The sequence below is a fragment of the Rhinopithecus roxellana genome, chromosome 12 (genome assembly GCF_007565055.1).
Source record: "Rhinopithecus roxellana isolate Shanxi Qingling chromosome 12, ASM756505v1, whole genome shotgun sequence".
Lineage (NCBI taxonomy): Eukaryota > Metazoa > Chordata > Mammalia > Primates > Cercopithecidae > Rhinopithecus > Rhinopithecus roxellana.
In genome coordinates, this window is record NC_044560.1 from 18,033,810 (window position 1) to 18,056,794 (window position 22,985).

The window sequence follows — 22,985 nt, forward strand, 5'->3', positions numbered from 1 at the left end:
CACACACACACACACACTCTCTCTCTCTCTCTCTTATCAGGCTGGGGCAGGCACTGGCACTGCTGAGTCACCCGCAGGCAGCTCAGCCCAACAGAGCTAGAGCCACGTGGCTGCCCCAGCAGGGAGGGGGCAGGGCCCATAGCAGCTCTTTAGAATCACCCCATCCACCTGACTGCTGGGGTTTTCCTTTCCCTAGCCCTGTGATTGAGTCAGGGGTGGGGATGGGATTGGGGGAGGAGCCACTGTTTGCAGAGGCCAAATTAAAGATTTGACAGCCTGCACTCTCCTGGGTGCATGAGTACGTGTGAGAGCAATTTAAAAATGCTGCTAGAGTCATTGCTATTTGAAATATATTTTCACATACTCTCATTTAATCATCACAACAGCTCTATATAAAGTTAGCACTATTATTAATCTCATTTTACCCGGGGGTGGGGGGTGGGTGGCTTGTCCCAAGGCCCAAAACCCAGACTCACCTGCCTCCAAATCCCTATCTCATAACCCCTGGGCAATACTGTCTGGTGGGCAGGTGTGATATAGGTAAGTGCAAGGTACATCAATGTGCTTGGGAGCCTGGTTGTGTGTGTGCCAGGCTTCCCCAGGGGATTCACAGGGATAGGGACTGAAAGGGTCTCAAGTGTCCTGATTTCTGGTCAAAGGATCCAACGCTTCTCTAATCCCTTGGAGCCCACCTCCCTCTATCAGAAAACATCTCCCAGGTCTAAGGGCTCAATCTGACCCTCCTCTGCTAGACTATGGGCTCCTTGAAGGCAGGAACCAGGGCCCTGAAGCCTCAAACAGGACCTGACTCAGAGAAGGCCTCAGTGAATTTGGAGCAGGGGGAGAGTCAGTCAATGTATGACTTTTAATTCAGTTATATATCAATATAACAATAACATCAATAATTATAATAAATGCTACCACTTATTGGATGCTTACTCTGGGACTGGCACTGTTCTTAGCACTTGACATGGATTCTTTCATTCAATTCTTGCCACAACCCTTGAGGAAAATACTTTTATTAACCCCACTTTGCAGAGGACGAAACTGGCTTGGAGAGAGTTAGTAACTCACCCAAAGTAACTCAGGAAGTGGCAGCGTTGGGGATTGGAACACGGGAAGTCGAGTTAGGAGGAAGATCACTTTAGTAGGAAGATCACTACACTCAGAGGAAGGCAGCTTTGTCCTCAGCGAGCCTCAGTTTGCCATATTTGTTCAAAGAAAGGATTAGTTTTCCATAGTGCTCTGGCCTGGAATATTCTATGATCCTATGATTCTGTGATGAAGAGCTTTTGAAGTGTCAGGGTTGGTTTTAAAATGAAAGCGGCCACTCTGCGGGGTGGTGAGCTTCCTGACATGGGCATATGTAAGCCAGCCCAGGCCTGAAATGGGAGGGAGGGAATGAGTCTTCGGCCAGTGACCATGGAAGCCCCTGCCAGTGTTGATGGAATGGACCATCAGGAGGGGAAAAGTCACTGAGAAGAGTGGCAAGGCGGGCATGACAGGATCCAGAACTCGCATTTACGGAACGCCTACTGTGTACTAGACCTATGCTTGACATTTAACTTACATCGCTAATTCTCAGGAAAACATTGTAATATTTATGGTTGAGGAAATTCAGATCCAGAGAAGTGACTTGTTCAAGGTCAAGCCTGACGAAGTAGTAGGACAGGTGATCCAGGTAAGTCTCCTCAGGGTCACTTCCCTAGATCCCCTCTGACCAACTCCTCTACCTAGTACCCTTAGGGGCAGTACCACGTGTCAAATTGCTTCACACTTTTGTCATATGACGTCACACCAGTCAATCCAGGAAGTCCCTGCCCTTCCCTCCCCTGACCTCTGGGGTCTATCAAAGCAGCCCCCGGCTCAGTGTCCCCCGGACCAGGCCACACCTGCAGCCCCCGCCCCTTCCCAGCGGCGACTCTCGCACTCCTCTGCCCCAGCCTCCTCCTCCCCGCCCCGCTGATCGGCAGTTGCCTGCGCCAATCAGAGGGCCTAGCGGGCGGGGCGGGGCCTCACGATGGAGTTGCCCTGTCAGTGCAGGTGGAGGCCCCGGCGGGGCAAAGTGGCAGGAACCTCTTAAAGGGCGAGAGCGGCGCGGAGCCAGAACGCGGTCAGGCCGGGTCCCCACCGCACCCAGCCCAGGTGAGCCTGGACCACCTGGGGGGCGACCCTCGGTCCCCAGGAGGGACAGGGTGAGGGACAGAAGAACCCACCCCCAAGGGCTCGGACCGTCCCGGGAGAGGCGAGACCAGGGTCGAGGGTCAGGGATTGAGGGGTTCCGGGGGTCCCGGATTTCAGAATCCGAACTTGGGGTCCAAAGGAGTCTGGGCGTCTTAAAGTTCGGGGTGCAGGGAGGGGCGTGGGAGTCTGGAGAGGGGGTCCGGAAGCTCGGATCCGGAGCTAGACACGTCCGGGTCCGGCCGGTCCTGGTTGTCTGGGGCGGGGGTCCTGGGTTCGGTGTCCCCGGGCGAGTCCCTGCAGGGCGGCGCAGTCCCCGACCGCCCCCCAGCCCCGCCTTGCCCGGCCCCGCATGCTCCTGCCGGGCCCGCAGCAGCGCTGGAGCGGGCGGGCGGCGCGCAGAGGGAGGGGGCGCCAGGGCCTGGAGCCCCGCGACCCGCTCCGACCCTTACGTAACTGACTTTGAGTTTCCGGACCCAGGGACCCGCGAGCTGGGGCGCCGGCTGTGCCCGCCAGGGTGGCCCCCCCGGCCGCCGCGCCAGCCCCACACCCTCCCTGCCAGGCTCGGTCTAGGGCACTTCCCTCTGTCTGGGTCTCCTGGGTCTCTCTGTCCGGTTCAGGCTCCGGTTCACTCTCATCCCTGGGTTCCCTGTCTCTCTCATCTGTCGTCTCTGTTTGGCTGTCTCTTCCTGTCTCTGTCCTCTGTCTTTCCTCAAGAATTGTCTCTCCCTCACCTATACTTCCTGGCAGGCCCCACCTCTTCAGGGTGGGACAGGACCCCTCCTCTCCAGCTAGTTGGAGGCAGGGACCTGTCCAGACCAACCCGAGCCCGAGCTCGCTCCAGAAGTGAGGAGGGGAGAGGAGGGTTGGGGAGGGTGATTCCAGGACCCACAGCTCCTGGGTTCGGGAACGGACGACCCCCTCTCCGCCTCTCCTCCAGAAGGAGGAGGCTTGGACAGAGCCTCGTTGGGGCTGGGCTTAAGGCAGCTGGGAGTCCCTGTGAGAGCTGCCTAGTGTCTCGTCAGGGTCAGGTCCTCAGCTATTGAAGGGGAGCGGGAGGGGTTGGGGAGGGGCCAGAGCACTGGCACGCGCCCCGGAGCTTCAGCAAGCGCCCTACCTCCACCAAGTTCCAGGCCGGGAGGATGGTCTGGTAGGAGGCTGGGTGGGGAAGAGACCAGCAGGAGGAGGCCCAAGGGATTTCTGCATGTTGGGGAGGGGGTGGGGATATAGAATGACAGACCCACAAGTCTAAGGAGCACCCACTGGGGTCACTCCCTGCCTTGAATTCTCTCCTGAGTGTCAGACAGACACTTCAGAAATAACTGTAAATAAGGCGTTAAAGCAGGTGTGAGGTGGGAATTATTAATTCTTTTTTTTTCTTTTGAGACAGTCTTGTTCTGTCGCCCAGGCTAGAGTGCAGTGTCCTGATCTCGGCTCACTGCAAGCTCCACCTCTCCTGTTCAAGCCATTCTCCTGTCTCAGCCTCCTGAGTAGCTGGCACTACAGGCACCCACCACCACGCCCAGCTAATTTTTTGTATTTTTAGTAGAGACGGGGTTTCATTGTGTTAGCCAGGATGGTCTCCATCTCCTGACCTCGTGAGCCACTGCACCTGGCCGGGAATTATTAATTCTAAGCATGGAGAAACTTTGAGCAAGGAGGTAGGAGGTTTGAGAAGAAAGGGAGCCAGAAGCTGAAAGGAGCAGAGGGAGGGAGGAAAGGGGACATCCAGTGCCTGGTAGGCTCTGCACACAGCAGAACTGGGTTGAATCCTGACCCTTCCACTTTCCTGCTGTGTGACCCTGCATGAGTCACGTTACCTCTCTGAGTCCCAGGCTGGTCCTTTGTCAATAATCTGGACCTTGCAGGCATAAGCAGCATCAAATAAAGCAATGTGTATGCAGACCAGAATGGTAGCTGGTCTAATAGCAGGCCGGTAGTGTGTTTTAAGAAGGGAATGGAGTGGGGAAGCCCTGAGGTTTCCACTGTATGTACAGGAAAGCCAGGCACCACCTGCCAGGTCCCAGCAACATGGGGCATGGGTGGAGTGCCTGGGTGTGTGGGTGGTACTCATTAAGGCCAGGAGGCCCCACACCCGGCTGTCTCCTGATTGGCCCATCCATCCACCTCCTAGACCAAGGCTGGCCTCCCTCCTGTAGGCCCCAGGTGTCAACAGAAGTTCCCACCCAGGCTGCCTTACTCCCCAGACCAGTGTGGGTGGAGACATGGCAGGGCAGGGCCAGCACCCTCTCTGCAGAATGGACCATGGCCAGGACCCTGGCTGGCCGTGCTGGGCAGGAACATCCATCTAGCTAGGAAGATGCTGACACTGTGCAGTCTGCATGGAGGTCCAGACCTCTGTTGGCTGAAGCTGAGCCCAGCTGATGGAACCTAGGCTGCAGGGTGAGACAGAAGCTGGGGTGGGAGTGAGGAGGGGAGATGCAAGGAGAGACTTCTGGAGAGGAAGCCTGAGCAGAGGTGTGGAACCAAACCAAATTTCATTTGGTTATTCTCTAAGCCTTTCCTGAGCACGTATTGTGCACCATATACAGGTCTGCCAGCCACAGAGCTGAGCAGGATACTCACAGAGGGCTCATCGTAGAGTTATGGTGGCCTGAGATTTGTTAGGTGTTTGCAGAATGGGTCTGTACAACAGTTCCTGGGGATAGGGGAGTTCAGAATTTTCCCAGGGCCTAAGACTTTGATATTTAATTTTAATTTAATTTAATTTAATTTTTTTGAGACAGAGTCTCACTCTGTTGCCCAGGCTGGAGTGCAGTGGCACAATCTCTGTTCACTGCAACCTCTACCTCCTGGGTTCAAGCGATTCTGTTGCCTCAGACTCCCAAGTAACTGGGATTATAGGTGCCTCAGACTCCCAAGTAACTGGGATTATATAGCCGGTCACCATGCCCGGCTAATTTTTTTATTTTTAGTAGAGATAGGGTTTCACCATGTTGGCCAGGGTAGTCTTGAACATCTGACCTCAGGTGATCTGCCCACCTTGGTTTCCCAAAATGCTGGGATTACAGGCATGAACCACCGTGCCTGGCTGATTCTGATATTTATTAAAGGTGGGGTGGGATTCCACTCCTTTATAGTCTGTGGGCTAGTCACTTTTCTCTCTGGGTTTCAGTTTCCCTTTCTGTGAAATGAGCATGGGAGATAAGTCTAAAGTCTCTATGGGTCTTCCAGCACCTATTACTATAGCCTCAGGACCTGGTTTGGGACTTAGTCTACCCTCTACCCTCACCCCACGTGAGGGGATAGGATGGAGCAAGATGAAGGCAGAGTATCATGGGTCCACAAGTCCTGTTCTTGGCCTCTGTTCTCTAATCATAATTATAGCCACTGCCTGTTAAGCATTTACTATGCACAACATTCTGTCCTAAGCATTTAATATGCTGCATTAACTCATTCAATCCTTACAACCTCATGAGGGAAATATTATCCCTGTTTTGCAGGAGTTTAGGGAGCTGAACAGACTTGACCAAAGTCACAATGCTGGGAAGTGGCCGAGCTGGGATTTGAACTTAGGTTCAACTCCAAAGCCCAGACTTAACTAAGTTAAACTCCACCCCATGGGTACTGAGGTGCCCACATTGCTCAGCCCTTACCTATGGAACTGTTTGACCCCTACTGGAGCAAGCTCTGAGCTCTGGGATGTTGAGGCTGGGGAGCTGGGGAACGAGCTGTGCTGCCTTTGTTGGGTGGCCCCTGGGCCCAGCATAGAGAGAAAGGGGCAGAGGGAGCAACCTCCAGGTCAGCCAGCGCCCACTAGGGGTATCCCCAGAGGGGCAGCCCCACCCAGCTACTGCCCAGGTGCCAGACCGGGCACTGAAAGGCAACCTTGGGTATGTGGCCAACTTTGGACCTCAGTTTCGCCATCTGTAAAGCATGGACTTAAATGAGTGTAGACACTCCTTGACCGCCGGGTTAGTGGCCGAGGTCAGTAATAGGATAAAGGGTTAGAGGAGGGCTTGGAGTGACAGTGACTGAGCCTGTGAAGGAAGAGTTTGGATCAGGAACAGCTTGGATCCTGTGCCAGCTGTTTGACAGATATTTCAGATGAATAGACTGAGGTTGGAGAGGTTCAAAGGCTTGTCTGGGGCTGTGCAGCCGGTACCCCAGAGACTGAAGGGAAACAAATCAAGGGAAAACCCAGAGAACAAAATCCAGGCAGATATGAGCTAGAATCCTGGGTTGGTCACTTAACTAGGCTTGGAGGTGTGAAGTGGCATCCCTGAGGACACAGGAGAGTCCCTTCACCTCACTGTCCTCATCTTTAAAGTGGGAGTAGTAACAGTTTCTCCTTTGTCCACTTGCTGGGTTGTTGTGAAGTTTAAAGGAGATGAGGCATTTGTAAAATCAGGTGAGAATGTGATTGCTGGTCATTTTTCAGTCCAAAGCTGCAGTTCTGGGTTTGTGTTTGTGATGGTGGGGGCATTTCTGACAGCTCCTCTGTTGAGATGCTTTATCCAGGGGTTATGCTGGAGAGAAGCCCTAAGAATAACACCACCGGCCGGGTGCAGTGGCTCACGCCTGTAATCCCAGCATTTTGGGAGGCGAGGGTGGGCGGATCACCTGAGGTTAGGAGTTCGACACCAGCCTGGCTAACATGGTGAAACCCTGTCTCTACTAAAAATACAAAAAATTAGCCGGGCGAGGTGGCAGGAGCCTATAATCCCAGCTACTCGGGATACTGAGGCAGGAGACTCGCTTGAACCCAGGAGGCAGAGGTTGCAGTGAGCCAAGATCGCGCCACTGCACTCCAGCCTGGGCAATAAGAACGAGACTCTGTCTCAAAAAAAAAAAAAGAAAAAGAAAAAAAAAAAAGAATAGCACCACCGTTTATTGCGCAGTTGCCGGTACCCGGCATTGTACTCAACTTCACCTCTCACTGTCTCATTAACCCCCTATAGCAACTTTGTCAGGTAGGTCACCCATGCTGGGTCCCTCTGAAACCCATGCCAACAGCCCCTGTAATGACAATAGCAAACGCTTCTGAACAGTTTACTGTGTGCCAAGCATCCTTCCAGACGTATTACATGTATTAACCCATGTTAATCCTCACATCAACCCTGTGAGGTGAATACTGATACTATCTCCAGTTTGCAGATGAATAAATGAGGCATAGACAAGTAAAAATGAGGCTGGGTGCGGTGGCTCAAGCCTATAATCCCAGCACTTTGGGAGGCCGAGGGGGGCAGATCACCTGAGGTCAGGAGTTTGAGACCAGCCTGACCAATATGATGAAACCCCATCTCAACTAAAAATACAAAAATTAGCTGGGCCTGGTGGCATGCACCTATAATCCCAGCTACTTGGAAAGCTGAGACAGGAGATTCGCTTGAACCAAGGAGGCGGAGGTTGCAGTGAGCCGAGATCGCATCATTGCACTCCAGCCTGGGCAAGAGGGAAACTCCGTCTCAAACAAACAAACAAACAAAACAAAACAAAATGGCCCCAATGTCACAAAAGGTAGAGCCATAAATAGTGAAGTCAGAATTTTCCCACGTTCTCTTTTTTTTTTCTTTCTTTCTTTTACTTGTCTTTTCTTTCTTTCTTTTTTTTTTGAGACAGAGTCTTACTCTGTTGTCCAGGCTGGAGTGTAGTGGTGCGATCTTGGTTCACTGCAACCTCTGCCTCCCAGGTTCAAGCAATTCTTGTGCCTTAGCCTCCTGAGTAGCTGCGATTATAGACACCTGCCACCATGCCTGGCTAATTTTGTATTTTTGGAGATGGGGTTTCACCATGTTGACCAGGCTGGTCTCGAACTCCTGACTTCAAGTGATTTGCCTGCCTCGGCCTCCCAAAGTGCTGGGATTGCAAGTGTCAGGTTCTTTTATTCTGAGACAGGGTCTCACTCTATTGCCCAGGCTGGAGTACAATGGGGTGATCACGGCTCACCACAGCCTGGACTCCTGGGCTCAAGGGAGCCTCCTACCTAGGCCTTCCGAGTAGCTGGGACTACAGCGGCATGCCACCACACCCAGCTAATTTTTGTATTTTTTATAGAGATGGGGTTTCCCCATGTTGTCTAGGCTGGTCTTGAACTCCTGAGCTGAAGCACGCCTCCCACCTCAGCCTCCCAAAGTGCTGGGATTATAGGTGTGAGGCACCATGCCCGGCTGGCTTAGGTTCTTAAAGTCTCCTCCTTGACGCAGTCATCACAGTTGTAATTCAATAGTTATTTACATGATTGTCTCCTCACTGCACTGTAGGCTCCATAAGGGCAGGGGCCATGTCTGTCTTCTTCAGGCCGTATCCCCAACCCCTGGCACACAGCAGGTGCTCAGTTAATGTTTGTTCACAGGGACACTGCTGCTTCTAGTGGACTGGGCCCTGGCAGCCTGATGAGCTGAGGGTGGATTATCAGATTATTGCTGACTAGGTTGTCTGCCCCAGCAAGACCCCAGAGGCAGAGGGAGGGCAGGGTTCCCTCCTGGCCCAGGCCCTAGCTGAAGAAGGGGCCCCACAGGACTTTTTCTTTGGCTGTGCTGTGTGTCTCACTGCTGTCCTTTGCTTCCATGTGCCACTGCGGTGATGGCTCCATGGCCTCTCCCGGACTGGCTGCGTGACCCCGATGGCTGCTTCTGGGTGAGTAATGGTTTGACTTAACGACTGCTACGTGAGCTGATTTTAATGCATGTCCTGTGGCTCTGAGGCCACTGGGAGGTGTAAAGAGAGGCCCGGGGATAGGGGCAGAAATGCTGAGAGGGCACTCTGTGAAGTTAGGATCCTACCACAAGCAGGGCCTACCAATTAAACATACTGGGTACTGATTTTTTGGTCACATGCTACAGTGCAAAGGTCTTTGGGGCAGACTGGGCTGGAATAGAATCCTTTTTCTGTCACTTACAGGTGGGTGATTCTTTGCATCTCAGTTTCACATCTGCAAAATAAGAATATGAATACTTACGGGACACAAGTGTATTTGTTCTTTCATTCGTGTAAGCCCCACAAGGGCAGGGATTTTTTGTTCATCTGTTCACTGCTGTATCTCCAGCACCTAGAGTATAGTAGCACATAGTAGGTGCTCACTGAATGTTTCCAAAGGAATGAACATATTTATTGATGGTTTACAGTGTGCCTATCAATGTGCTTTGTATTGGATTAAATGGCTAATGGACAAAAGGGCCCAGCATGATAGGGGCTCAGTGATGTGAATTCCCTATCTATTTTCTATCTATAGATAGTGACGTGAATTCCCTATTTTCTATCTATAGATAGTGATGTAAATTCCCTATCTATTTCCTCAATAGACTGTGACTTTCTTGGGGATCAGGGCTCTGGAAAAGTGAGCTCTGGGTCTTCTGAACTTAGTAAGGGGCCAAGAACCAAGCATGTATCAATTAGCACAGAGAGCGGCCTGGCAACTGGACTTCCTGGAGAGGGAGTGACAGAGCCTCTAGTTTTCATCAGAAGAGAGGCAGCTGGGAAGATCTGGGGCAGAAATTGGAGGGATGAGGAGGGACTCTGCCCTTCTAGTACTGCCACTTTTCCTTATCCAGGTGTGACTCTGGACAAGGCATGCTCTTCTCTGAGTCTTGGAGACCTCATCTGTGATGTACATATCACAACACATAGGTGTGGGAAGGAGTTGATGAGAAGAGCACAGCACAGGGCCCCATTTGGTAACTTCCCAGCCCTGGGCTCATCCTGGGATTCTGGGAGGGGACTATGTGTTCCTCTTTCTGGCTCATTTCTCCTACTTCTAACTTCTCACCCAGCTGGGACTGGAATCGCAGGAGTCCCTGAACTTCCCAGCAGGCTGGCCAGGACCCTGGGACAAGGGTTGGGCTCTGCCTGGTGTGGGAGGAGCTGAGTGGAGGTTCCAGCTCAGCCACTCTTGCTGTGTGACTTGGTTCTGTAACCCCTTCTCTGCCTCAGTTGCCTTACCTGTAAAGTAGGGTTATGAAAAGACACCTCCCTTGAAGAATTATTTAATTAGAAAATAGGTGAATTAGGCATTATTATCCATATTCCTATTTGGCTCTGGCTGAGGCGACTCTAGGGAGGGCCCTGGAGAATTACATCCCACCGTGGCCCAGGGAGCCTGGGACTTGCTAGTCATCATGTGTATTATTGCCATTTATTGGCTATTTCTTATGGGCTGGGCTGGTTTTGTGCTATTTCAGATACATTATCTCATGCATTCCTCCTAGTGACCTAGGAGACCCACTGAAGCAGGCATTATTATCCCTGCTTCATGGCACTGGGTAAGCCAAATGAGTCACCCAGAATCCCACAGTTCTTTAGGGGTACAGCTGGGGCTCAGAACCAAGCCTGCTCACTCCAGGGCCCAAATTTTTTTTTTTTTGTTTTTTGATGGAGTCTCACTCTGTGCCCCAGGCTGGAGTGCAGTGGTGCAATCTTGGCTCACTGCAACCTCCACCTCCTGGGTTCAAGCAATTCTCCTGTCTCAACCTCCCCAGTAGCTGGGACTACAAGCATGTGCCACCATCCCTGGCTAATTTTTGTATTTTTAGTAGATGGGGGTTTCACCATATTCGTCAGGCTGGTCTGGAACTCCTGATCTCAGGTGATCAACCTGCCTCGGCCTCCCAAAGTGCTGGGATTACAGGCGTGAGCCACCGAGCCTGGCCCTAAGGCCCAAATTCTTTTTTTTTTTTTTTTTTTTTTTTGAGACGGAGTCTCGCTCTGTCGCCCAGGCTGGAGTGCAATGGCCGGATCTCAGCTCACTGCAAGCTCCGCCCCCCCGGGGTTTACACCATTCTCCTGCCTCAGCCTCCCAAGTAGCTGGGACTACAGGCGCCCGCCACCTCGCCCGGCTAGTTTTTTTGTATTTTTAGTAGAGACGGGGTTTCACCGTATTAGCCAGGATGGTCTCGATCTCCTGACCTCGTGATCCGCCCGTCTCTGCCTCCCAAAGTGCTGGGATTACAGGCTTGAGCCACCGCAGCCCGGCCCAAATTCTTAATGTGAAACTCTCCTATCTCTCTCAAGGAGGTAGAGTGCACATCTAAATTCTCTGTCTATCGCCAGTGACCAGTACAGGGCTGGTGGGAGCTACTGGCGTGTTCGTCGGATGAATAAATTCACACACACACACTGCACCCCCACCCAGGCCTGTTGCTGTAAAAGTTTTAAAGAGAAAAGATAATAGAAAACGGGAGAAGGCTGGACAGCTTGCTGCTTGAGGGTCAGACAGACCTGGCTTTGAATCTCACATCTATTGTTTACCAGCTGTGTGACCTTAGGCAAGATACCTAACCTCTTGGAGCCTCAGTTTTCTTACCTGTAAAATGGGGAAAATAAAAGAACCTACCTACCTCTTAGGCTTCTTGTGAGGATTAAATAATGAGGCACATGGTGAGCATTCAACAAATGGTAGCAATGGTTGTCGTTATTATAATTATGAATATGATTTGGGGATTATAAAGATGTTCCTCTTCGGACGGGAGACTCCAGATCTGGGAGAGAACTTCTGGGGACAGGTGGATAGCAGCCTAGTCTGACAGACTCCTGAAGGCCTGTGAAGGGAGGGAGGTGGCTTCATGGAAGTAAGAATGTACCTCCGTTTCCTAGTCATCTGCTTTTCCTCTATGTCAGGCCCTGTGTTGGGCATGGGGCCCAAAGATGAATCTGTATAGTCCTTCCCATCTTCCCCACTAGGAGCTTGGAGTCTAGTTGGGAAGAAGGATACAGAAACCACCAACACCACCTTTATTGAATAGGTGTTCTTATGTAGAGGGCAGGAAAAAAGACATTCCTAGTCGAAGGAACTGCCTGTGCCAAGGTACACAGCCATGACCTGCACTTGGGGAAATGCAGCTGAAGAGATAGGCTCATGACAGTGTGGAGGACTTGACCCATGGCAATGGGCAGTCACTGGATAGTAAGTAGGGAGGGGCAGGGACAGGGGCAGGGGGAACTGTTCAGGTGAGAGATGCCGAGATCTTGGGCTGGGGACTGTGCCATGGGATGGGGAGCAGGGGGCCATGTGAAGTCTGTTTAGGAGGCAGAGCCAGCAGGGCATGATAATGAACTGCAGTGGCAGGGAGGAGAGGAGAGGGCCAGAGGGAGATCTTGGGGCCTGGGGCCAGTGGGGCCCACTGGAGTCTCTGCCTGAGGGACATATCTGGGAGGAGGAGGCATAGCTGGGTTGAGGGTAAAAGCTATTTAGCTGCTCTCACTACCTTTCCCCTCAGCTTAGGCAGCAGCTATGCCTGAGCTGAACACTGGGGCAAGGCCTGTGGCCACCAGGGCCCAGGGCACCCACTCCTATCTTGGGGGTCCCTTGTGGTGACCCTGGTAGGTCTGGTAGGGATGAGACCTCTTTGGGGTGGGAGCCAGGCAGGAGCTGTGTGGTGCAGAAAAGCCCTGGGTTCTAGACCTACCAGTGTTACTGAGTGTCTGTGCAACCTCAGGAATCGCCAGGCCTGGTGGCTCACACCTATAATCCCAACACTTTGGTGAGGCTGAGGCAGGAGGATCACTTGTGCCCAGGAGTTCAAGACAAGCCTAGGGAACATGGAGCAACCCCATCTCTACAAAAAATACAAAAATCAGCTGGGCATTGTGCATGTGCCTGTCATTCCAACTACACAAGAGGCTGAAGTGGGAGGATCCCTTGAACCCAGGAGGTCAAGGCTGCAGTGAGCTGTTATTGCACATTTATACTCCAGCCTGCTTGACAAAGTGAAACCCCTGTAGGTAGGAAGATCGGAAGGAAGGAAGGAAGGGAGGGAAGGGAAGGAAAGGAAGGAAAAGAAGGAAAGAAAGGAAGGAGAAGAAAAAAGAAAAGAAAAAAAAAAGAAGGTACTCCTATCACTCCCTCTCTCTTGCCCTCCTTTTCCTTGCCTTGAGAGTGAGAATAAGAAAATCTGTTTTGCTTGCCTCGAAGATTCAGTGATAAATAAAATACAACTAAAGGCAGTAAACATTTATTGAGAACTGATGGGCTAGGTTCTGGGGGCACAAAGGTGACTCACGCAGTGTTCCTGCTCCTTAAGGACGAATTGCCATGTGAGAGTGAGCCCAGGGGAGCAGGTGGTTAACTCAGGCGCATCAAGGGGAAAAGAGCTAGGCTGGGCTTTGAAGGATGAGTAAGAGCTCTCTAAGTAGGCAATGGTGGGAACAACTTTCTAGGTATAGGGAATGGCATGTGCAAAGGCTCAAGCCTGCATACTGTGCTCAGGATAGATGAACACTGTTGTTGGTGTGGCTGGAGCACAAAGGGAGAGGCAGGCAGTGACAGGGGATGAGGCTGGTCAGGGAAGTAAGGCCCACGTCAGGCAGGGCTTTGGGGATGTAACTGGCTCCCCTCTCCTTCCTGCACCCTCACAACTGCCTGTTCTGCTCAGAGAGACTGCCAGGGCCTTCCCATGCTGCTCCTCCCCTTGAGTTCCCACCTTCTCCCCTCCTCTCCACCACCCCAGCCCATTCAAGTGGCTACCTCTCTTAGGAGTCAATAACCTGGCTGCCCTGCCAGCCCTGCCATTGAAAAGCCATGTGGCCTCTAGTCACTCACTTGCCCTGTCTACCTCAGTTTCCGCCTCAGTAAAGTGGGAACAGCAGGCTTTCCTCCCAGAGAAGGGCGGAGGCTTCAATGAGATAATCTCCACAAATGGCCTGGCCCAATGTCTGTAAGTATTGGGCACCCATAAACAGGAGCTAATTAAGCCATCATTATTTGGACTCCTCAATCTTCTTGATCCCGCCCACTGCTTCCCCTTTACCTCTCCTGGCAGCCCATTCTAGCCAAGAAAAGAAGGAAAATATAAAGAAACAAACCCGGCCGGGCGTGGTGGCTCACGCCTGTAATTCCAGCACTTTGGGAGGCCGAGGCAGGCGGATCACCTGAGGTCGGGAGTTTGAGACCAGCCTGACCAATATGGAGAAACCCTGTCTTTACTAAAAATACAAAATTGGCCGGGCATGGTGGCACATGCCTATAATCTCAGCTACTGGGAGGCAGGAGAATCACTTGAACCTGGAAGGCAGAGGTTGCTGTGAGCTGAGATCGTGCCATTGCACTCCAGCCTGGGCAACAAGAGTGAAACTCCGTCTCAAAAAAAAAAAAAAAAAAGAAACAAGCCCGTCTTTAGAGGGGTCCTGGCCCACTGCCAAGCTGGCGCCCCTCCTGCCCCTTGCCTGCCTTGGCCTTGGGCCCCAGGATTCTCAGTCCTGAGGCCTGGGCACTCTCCCACTCCCTGCACTAGAGGCCCTGCCCTGGCTGGAGGCCAAAGCCAGCAGCAGCCTTGAAACAGAACACATATTTAGAAAATAGAAAATAGATAGCTTTTTTTTTTAATCCACCCCCTCTGGGAGTGGATAAGGAAGCCCTTTTTTTCTGGTACTTGTGAGAAGAGTGTGATGTTCAGTATTTCTGGAGGTCTGGTGGTCAGGGTAGAGCTGGATCCCTCAGCCTTCTGGATCATGCAACAGACGCTAGCCACCAAGTCCCTTATGGAACAGACACAGGGACCGCAGATCAGAGCAAGTGTCTGTTGGTGCAAGGTCATACAGTAGAAGCCCAGGTCTCCAGACCCTCTGTGCACTGTCCCATAGATGCATGTGGTGCAGTGGTCTTGGCTGTCACTTTACCTCTCTGAGCCTCAGTTTTCTCCGCTGTAGAGTGGCACTGATTTTACCGTAAGGATCGGCAATAATGTACAGAAAGCACCTAGTGAGTCCTCAGTGGCAGGAAGCTACTGTTATAGCTGCTGCCTCTTAAAAACTTCTTCTGCCTTTCCCCTTCCTGATCTAGGGACTTGGGAGTATCTGCTACGGTTTCTATTGAACAAATTGCACCTGATAAGCCAGTTTTAAAGCAGGAGGCTCAGCATCTGTTATGCTTCCCTACCCTCTTCCCCCTTTCCTGGGACACCCTAGCCCCACCCAAGACAGGTTCCCTTCTGCAGCCTCCGATGATGCCACTGCAGGTATTCAGGAAAAGCAGAGAGTAGGAAGGGCCCCATGCCATCCAGGCTTACGCTGGGGGGACAGTGATGGACTGTGAACTCCTTGGAACCATCCTCGGGAGCTAGATGACTTCAAGACTTTCACAGAGGCTGGGAAATAGGCCTAAAAGAGAAAACCTGGTTCCCAGTCCCAAAAATGGTAGAGTGAAAGGAACACCAGCCCCCCTAGCTCTCTATGCTGTGAGATCTTGGGCAAATTACCTAACCTTCCTGAGCCTTCATTTTCTGATTTAAAAAAGGAAGGGGATGGATTGAGGTCAGAGGTTTCTACTAATACTACAGGATTAAAAGTAGGGATTTGTGAGCAGAGAGACTTTGGTTTAAATCCCAGCTTCATCCCTTACCAGCTGTGAGACCTCTCGCAAGTTGTTTTACCTAAGTGAGCTTCAGTGTTTTCCCCTATAACATGGGAAAAATATTAGCATCTTCTCATAGGATTATTTAAGGGCTAAATTAAATAATTCGTATGAAGTACTCAGTCCGTAGCTGACAGACATGTTGGAATTATTATTGTCGTTGTTGTCATCATTATTCTATGATTGGTAGAGATAATAAGAAGTCAAAAAAGAGTTCATTAAGAAGGAAGGATTTGAGAAATGTATAGGATTGATTGAGTTATTCATTCACTCAATAAATATTTAGAGTTTCCACAGATAGGCCAGAGACTAGAAGCGGAAAGGCGGAGTCAGACGGACCTGCCTATTCTAGCTGTGTGATGCGGGACCATTTACTTCTTTTTTTTTTTTTTTGAGATGGAGTCTCCTTCTATCACCCAGGCTGGAGTGCAGTGGCATGACCTCGGGTTTCTGCAACCTCTGCTTCCCAGGTTCAAGCGAACCTCCTACCTCAGCCTCCCAAGTAGCTGGGAATACAAGCATGTACCACTATACTAGGCTAATTTTTGTATTTTTAGTAGAGATGGGGTTTTACCATGTTGGCGAGGCTGGTCTTGAACTCCTGACCTCAAGTGATCCGCCCCTCTCAGCCTCCCAAAGTGCTGGGATTACAGGCACGAGCCACTGCACCTGGCTGGATCATTTACTTCTCTTCTCTTGGTCTCACGCCTTTGTGAGATGGTGAGAATAGTGGGCAAAATGTTACCTCCTGGGTTGTCCTGAGGCTAAAGAGAGTTTAAGTACATTAGTCTGTCTGTGTCTGATTCCTTTCCCACCAGGCCCCTCAGCTATTAATGACTAGAGGCATGATCCCAGGCAAGCCCATCAAGCACACTTCCACCCCAGGGCCTTTGCACTTGCTAGTCCTTTGACCCAGTATACTCTACGCCCAAACACTTTTGTAGCTTGTTCTCTCATCTCTTTAAACTTTTTGTTTAAATGTCACCTTCTCAATAAGACCTTTCCTGACTATCTTATTTATTTATTTATTTAGAGACAGAATCTCGCTCTGTCGCCCAGGCTGGAGTGCAGTGGCGAGATCTCTACTCACTGCAAGCTCTGCCTCCTGGGTTCATGCCATTCTCCTGCCTTAGCCTTCTGAGTAGCTGGGACTACAGGCGCCTGCCACCACACCCAGCTGATTTTTTGTATTTTTAGTAGAGATGGGGTTTCACCGTGTTAGCCAGGATAGTCTTGATCTCCTGACCTTGTGATCTGCCTGCCCTGGCCTGCCAAAGTGCTGGGATTACAGGCGTCAGCCACTGTGCCCAGCTATTTATTTATTTTTTGAGACGGAGTCTTGTCTGTCGCCAGGTTGGAGTGCAGTAGCACGATCTCAGCTCACTGCAACCTCCTGCCTTCTGGGTTCAAGCAATTCTCCTGCCTCAGCCTCCGCAGTAGCTGGGACTACAGGCATGCGCCACCATGCCCAGCTAATTTTTGTGTTTTTAGTAGAGACAGGGTTTTACCATGTTGGCCAGGGTGTCTTGATCTCTTGACCTCATAATCTGTGAGCCTTGGCCTCCCAAAGTGCTGGGATTACAGCTGTGAGCCACTGCGCCTGGCCTATTTTTATATTATTATTATTATTATTGTTATTATTTTGAGATGAAGTCTTGCTCTGTTGCCCAGGCTGGAGTGCAATGGCACGATCTTGGCTCACTGCAACCTCCACCTCCCAGGTTCAAGGGATTCTCCTGTCTCAGCCTCCTGAGTAGCTGGGATTACAGGCACATGCCACCATGCCCATCTAATTTTTGTATTTTTAGTAGAGATGAGGTTTTGCCATGTTGGCCAGGCTGGTCTTGAACTCCTGACCTCTGGTGATCCTCCTACCTCAGCCTCCCAAAGTACTGGGATTACAGGTGTGAACCACCACACCAGGCCTCCTGACTATCTTACATTGTAACACCTTTCTGTCCTCTAACCTCAGCACTCTCTGCTTATTTTTATCCATAGCACTTATCACTCTTTGACATACTATATTTTATTATTTATTGTCTCTCTTCCCATTGGAATGTAAGCTCTGTGATGATGGTGATTTTTGTCTGTATTATTCAATGTTATATCCCTTGTACCTAGAACAGTGCGTGGTGCATAGGAAGTACTCAGTAAATATTTAGGGTATAAACTAATGACTATATGAAGCCTATTCTCTCCGGATTTAGGAATATTTTGAGCACACAGTAGAATCTCAATAAATGTATGAATGAGAGAAAAAGTGAGTGGTCATCATCCTTTCCATTTGTCAGATCATACTTTGGCTGGGTCAACCCTGAGGTTCTTTTGCTTCTGATTGCTTCTGATATTTTCTGCCAGGGCATCAGTTTCAATTGGAGTGCCCAAATCTTTTGTTCCGGAGCCTGAGCTTTGCAGAATTTCTAGTTGGGGCTGTTTGGCCGCTGGGTCCGCAATGGTTATTATGTCATTATTGGTAATTAGCACTTAGGCCTAGAGGATCGAGCTTTTTGTTTTTCAGCAGAAATCATAGCAGAGAGCTGTGGTAGACACTGGGAACCAGGCTTGGAGCAGCTTCCTCTGGAACTTTCCCCTTCCCAGCTCAGGGTCCATGATTTAGGGAGATCAAGACGGAGGTGCCCAAAGCTAGGGACACATGGGTCACCAGCTCAACCGCTGTTTTCCCCGAACAGTATCCTGCAATGTTTTCCCCCAAGACCCCTAGGTCTGTATGCCTGGCCTGGTACAGAGGGGGTTCCCCACACTTTCAGGGGAGCTAGGTGTAGGGTTTCCAAATGTCCAGTGGACACGGGGGCATTTTCTGATGCTCAAGATTATAAGTGGAGGAAATTATCCTGGGTTTGAGACTCAGGAGCCTGAGCTTAAGTCGCTGTGTAGTTACTGACGTGCTGTGTGTTCTTAGGCACGTCACTATCTCTTGCTGGGCCTCAGCTTTCTCATCTGTCAGACAGAGATAAAGATGCCTGCTTGACCTCACTAGGGAAGAGAGGCAAGATAGTGTTTGAGCAAGGAGTTGGGTTCCGGACTCACACACAGCTGGCTTCCCAACTATACCCCTTCCTAGCTGTGTGACACTGGACAAATCACTTCACCTCTCTGACGTCAGTTCCCAAAGCGATAAAATGGGGCTAAAAGGCCGGGTGTGGTGGCTCATGCCTGTAATCCCAGCACTTTGGGAGGCCGAGGCGGGTGGATCACGAGGTCAGGAGATCGAGACCATCCTGGCTAACACGGTGAAACCCTGTCTCTACTAAAAATACAAAAAAATTAGCTGGGTGTGTTGGCGGGCACCTGTAGTCCCAGCTACTCGGGAGGCTGAGGCAGGAGAATGGCGTGAACCTAGGAGGAAGAGCTTGCAGTGAGCCAAGATCGCACCACTGCACTCCAGCCTGGGTGACAGAGCAAGACTCCATCTCAAAAAAACAGAAAAAAAAAAAAAAGGAAGGGAGGGGAAGCGAATTGCCTGGACTCACATAGCATCTCAGTGATGAAGTTCTGATTTGAACCAAGGTCGGCCTGCCTCAAAAGTCCAGGTTTTTTTGTTTGTTTGTTTGTTTTTTGAGACAGAGTCTCGCTGGTCTCGAACTCCTGACCTCGTGATTTACCTGCCTCACCCTCCCAAAGTGTTGGGATTACAGGTATGAGTCACCGCGCCCGGCCCAGCATTTTTTTTTTTTTAAACTTTTTCTTGCCATCACTCAAGTATGGGATCATAATGATGACTGTTATTATGGAGCCACTGGACTCATTCATGCTGGGATCCCCAGTGCCCAGTATATGTGTGATGGATAAAGAAAGGCGGGACCACTGTGTCCCCACTTCCAGGGAGGCTTTTACCTTGAGGTTGAGGATTCTTTCTGGCTGGTTGATAGCAGATTTAAAATAAAAATCATATTTAGTATAGTATGGGGCTTTATAATCTGCAGAACCCTTTGCATTCTCCACATCAGTTGATCCTTCTTGCTTTCTTATATTGAAGCTCTAACCTCTAATGTAATGGTATTTGGAAATGGAGTAATTAATCAGGGAAGTAATTAGGATAAGATGAGATTATGAGGGTGGGGCCTCATGACAGTATTAGTGCCCTTATAAGAAGAGACACCAAGGTCAGGTGTGGTGGCTCATGGCTGTAATCCCAGCACTTTGGGAGGCGAAGGCGGGTGGATCACCTGAAGTCAGGAGTTTGAGACCAGCCTGGCCAATATGGTAAAACCTCGTCTCTACTAAAAATACAAAAAATTGACCAGGCATGGTGGCTCACGTCTGTAATTCCAGCACGTTGGGAGGCTGAGGCAGGCGGATCACAAGGTCAGAAGATCAAGACCATCCTGTCTAACACGGTGAAACCCCGTCTCTACTAAAAATACAAAAAAATTAGCCAGGCATGGTGGGGGGCGCCTGTGGTCCCAGCTACTCAGGAGGCTGAGGCAGGAGAATGGCGTGAACCTGGGAGGCAGAGCTTGCCATGAGCTGAGATCGCGCCACTGCACTCTAGTCTGGGTGACAGAACGAGACTCTGTCTCAAAAAAACAAAAAAACAAAAAATTAGCCAGGTGTGGTGGCGGGTGCCTGTAATCCCAGCTAGTTGGGAGGCTGAGGCATAAGAATCGTTAGAACCCAGGAGATGGAGGTTGCAGTGAGCTGAGACTGCACCACTGCACTCTAGCCTGGGTGACAGAGCAAGACTATGTCTCAAAAAGAAGAGACACAAGCTGGGTGTGGTGGCTCATGCCTGTAAGCCCAGCACTTTGGGAGGTCCAGGCAAGTGCATCACTTGAGGTCGGGAGTTCGAGACCAGCCTGGCCGACATGGCAAAACCCCGTCTCTACTAAAAATACAAAAATCAGCCAGGCCTGGTGGTGCATGCCTGTAATCCCAGCTACTCGGGAGGCTGAGGTAGGAGAATTGCTTGAACTCGGGAGGTGGAGGTTGCAGTGAGCCAAGATCATGCCACTGCACTCAGCCTGGGTGTCAGAGGAAGACTATGTCTCAAAAAAAAAAAAAAAAAAAAAACCCAAAAAAACAAACAAAAAAACCCCAGAAAACTTGCTGTCTCTCCACCATGTAAAGACACAGCAAGAAGGTGACCATCTGCCAGCCAGGAAGAGCACCCTCACCAGAACCTGGCCATGGCTGATCTCTGACTCCAGCCTCCAGAACTGCGAGAAAATAAATTTCTGTTGTTTAAGTCACCGAATCTATGGCATTTTGTTGTGGCAGCTGAGCTGAGGAAGGGTAGGTGACTTGCCTAGAGTCATACAGCAAATTTATGGTGGAACTAAGGCTACAACTTATTTGCAGTCTCTCTTATGACTTCTCTCTTTCTTTCTCTCTCTCTCTCTTTTTTTTTTTTTTTTTTGAGATAGAGTCTTGCTCTGTTGCCCAGGCTGGAGTGCAGTGGCACGATCTCGGCTAACTGAAACCTCTGCCTCCTGGGTTCAAGCAATTCTCCTGCCTTAGCTTCCCGAGTAGCTGGGACTACAGGCGCACACCACTACACCCGGCTAATTTTTTGTATTTTTAGTAGAGACGGGGTTTCGCCATGTTGGCCAGGCTGGTCTCCAACTCCTGGCCTCAAGTGATCCGCCTGCCTCGGCCTCCCAAAGTGTTGGGATTATAGGCGTGAGCCACTGTGCCTGGCCCCAATTTCTCAATTTCTTCCCCACTAAAGTGCTCCCAGTCACCGGAAGTCTTGGAAACTGAGGTTAGTCAAATGCTAGCTGGCCAGCTCAGGACCTGTCCTATAGTAGCAGCTTTGGAGGATCCTGGGGCAAGTCAAACCTGGCAATTTCTGTGCCCCCAATACCCCTGCTTCCTTATATCTTCCCTTCTGTCCTGTCTGTCTGTCAAGTGAGGGTTGGACCGGGCTGACTTTACCAGTTTTAGAAGGGTGTCAGCTAGTAGGTGGCATAGAGCCTGTTTCTTGGAAAACCCTCTATGCCTTGAGGGTTCCCTCCCCTAGTGAGAGAGAATTAGTGGGTTAAGGCTGAGTGAGCTGAGGCTTTGCTGGATCAGGGTCATTAGGCTCGTTGCAGCCAGTAAGAGAATAGGGTTGGGGAGGGTCATGGGAGGCCAGATCAGTGGGTCTCTCCTTGAATGTCCCAGGGCTATAATCAGAAGTAGCTATGACAGCCTTTCCCTGAGGTCTTGGGACAGATGTTATTACTCATTCACGTCATTTCCAGTGCTTTCCTGAGAGTGATATGAAAGCGGTATGTAATAGAGGACAGTGGCATCAGACAGACCTAGTTTAAGCTGTGATGTTGGGCAAATCACCTAATTTTTCTTTTTTTTAATAGAGATAGGGTCTCACTATGTTACCCAGGCTGATCTCAAACTCCTGGGCTCAAGTGATCCTCCTCCCTCGGCCTCCCAAAGTGCTGGGATTACATTACCCCTATGCATTGGGGTTGCTGTGTAGACATCCCAAGAAACAAGGGCCAGAGGGAAGAAGGTGAAATTGTAAAAGTGGACCTGGTGGATGGTTGTTAAGGCATTCCTTGACAAGTGAGCCACTGTGCCTGGCCTTTTTTTTTCTTTTTTGAGACAGGGTCTTGCTCTGTCACAAAGTGGTGGAGTGTGATAGTGTGATCATGGCTCACTGCAACCTAGACCTCCTAGGCTCCAGTGATCCTCCGACCTCAGTCTCTCAAGTAGCTGGGACCACAGGCAGGTGCCACCATGCTTGGCTATTTTCTTTTTTCTTTTCCTAGACTCCAAAGCTAGTGCCAGATTAGCTGATTTTTTTTTTATTTTAATTTTTTTTTAGAGATGAGGTCTCACTATGTTGCCCAGGCTGATCTCGAACTCCTGACCCTAAGATATCCTCCAACTCTGGCCTCCCAAAGTGTTGGGATTATAGATATGAGCCACTGCACAGCCCCTAATTTATCTAAGCTATAGTTTCTTCAACTGTACTTGAGGCTAATAATATTGCCTAAGTATTATTGTTAAGAAGTTAAATGCAATAATGCTTAAAAAGTACTTACTATGTGCCTGTCACATAGAAAATACCTCATAAATCTAATTGTTATGGCTGGGCACGGTGGCTCACACCTGTAATCCTAGCACTTTGGGAGGCTGAGGCGGGCGGATCACCTGAGGTCAGGAGTTCGAGACCAGCCTGGCCAAGATGGAGAAACACCGTCTCTATGAAACATATGAAAATTAGCCGGGTATGATGGTGGGCGCCTGTAATCCCAGCTGCTCAGGAGGCTGGGGCAGGAGAATTGCTTGAACCTGGGAGGCAGAGGCTGCAGCGAGCCGAGATCATGCCACTGCACTCCAGCCTGGGTGACAGGGCGAGACTCCGTCTCAAAAAATAAAAAAAGTTATTATTATTATTATTATTATTTGAGATAGAGGCCCGCCTCGGCCTCCCAAAGTGCTGGGATTACAGGCATGAGCCACTGCGCCTGGCCCAAGTATCATTTTTAAGAGAAAAATGGGAAACAAACTCAATGTCCAATAGTAGGGTGAA

General features: G+C 50.4%; 1 protein-coding gene across 2 annotated transcripts in view; it reads left to right on the forward strand.

Annotated features, from left to right (window-relative positions):
* The first annotated feature begins 2,000 nt into the window (after window positions 1–2,000).
* Window positions 2,001–22,985, forward strand: part of EPB41 (erythrocyte membrane protein band 4.1) — a 231,912-nt gene continuing 210,927 nt past the window's right edge. Inside the window, exon 1 of one of the 2 annotated variants that reach the window (XM_010380323.2) lies at window positions 2,001–2,145. Coding sequence is in view for 1 of the 2 variants with exons in the window: in XM_030913695.1 (XP_030769555.1) it covers window positions 8,768–8,781 (14 nt within the window). In the remaining variant the exon portion in view is untranslated. Of the gene's footprint in view, window positions 2,146–8,285; window positions 8,782–22,985 lie in introns of those variants that run through there. The other variant, XM_030913695.1, reaches the window with a different exon arrangement.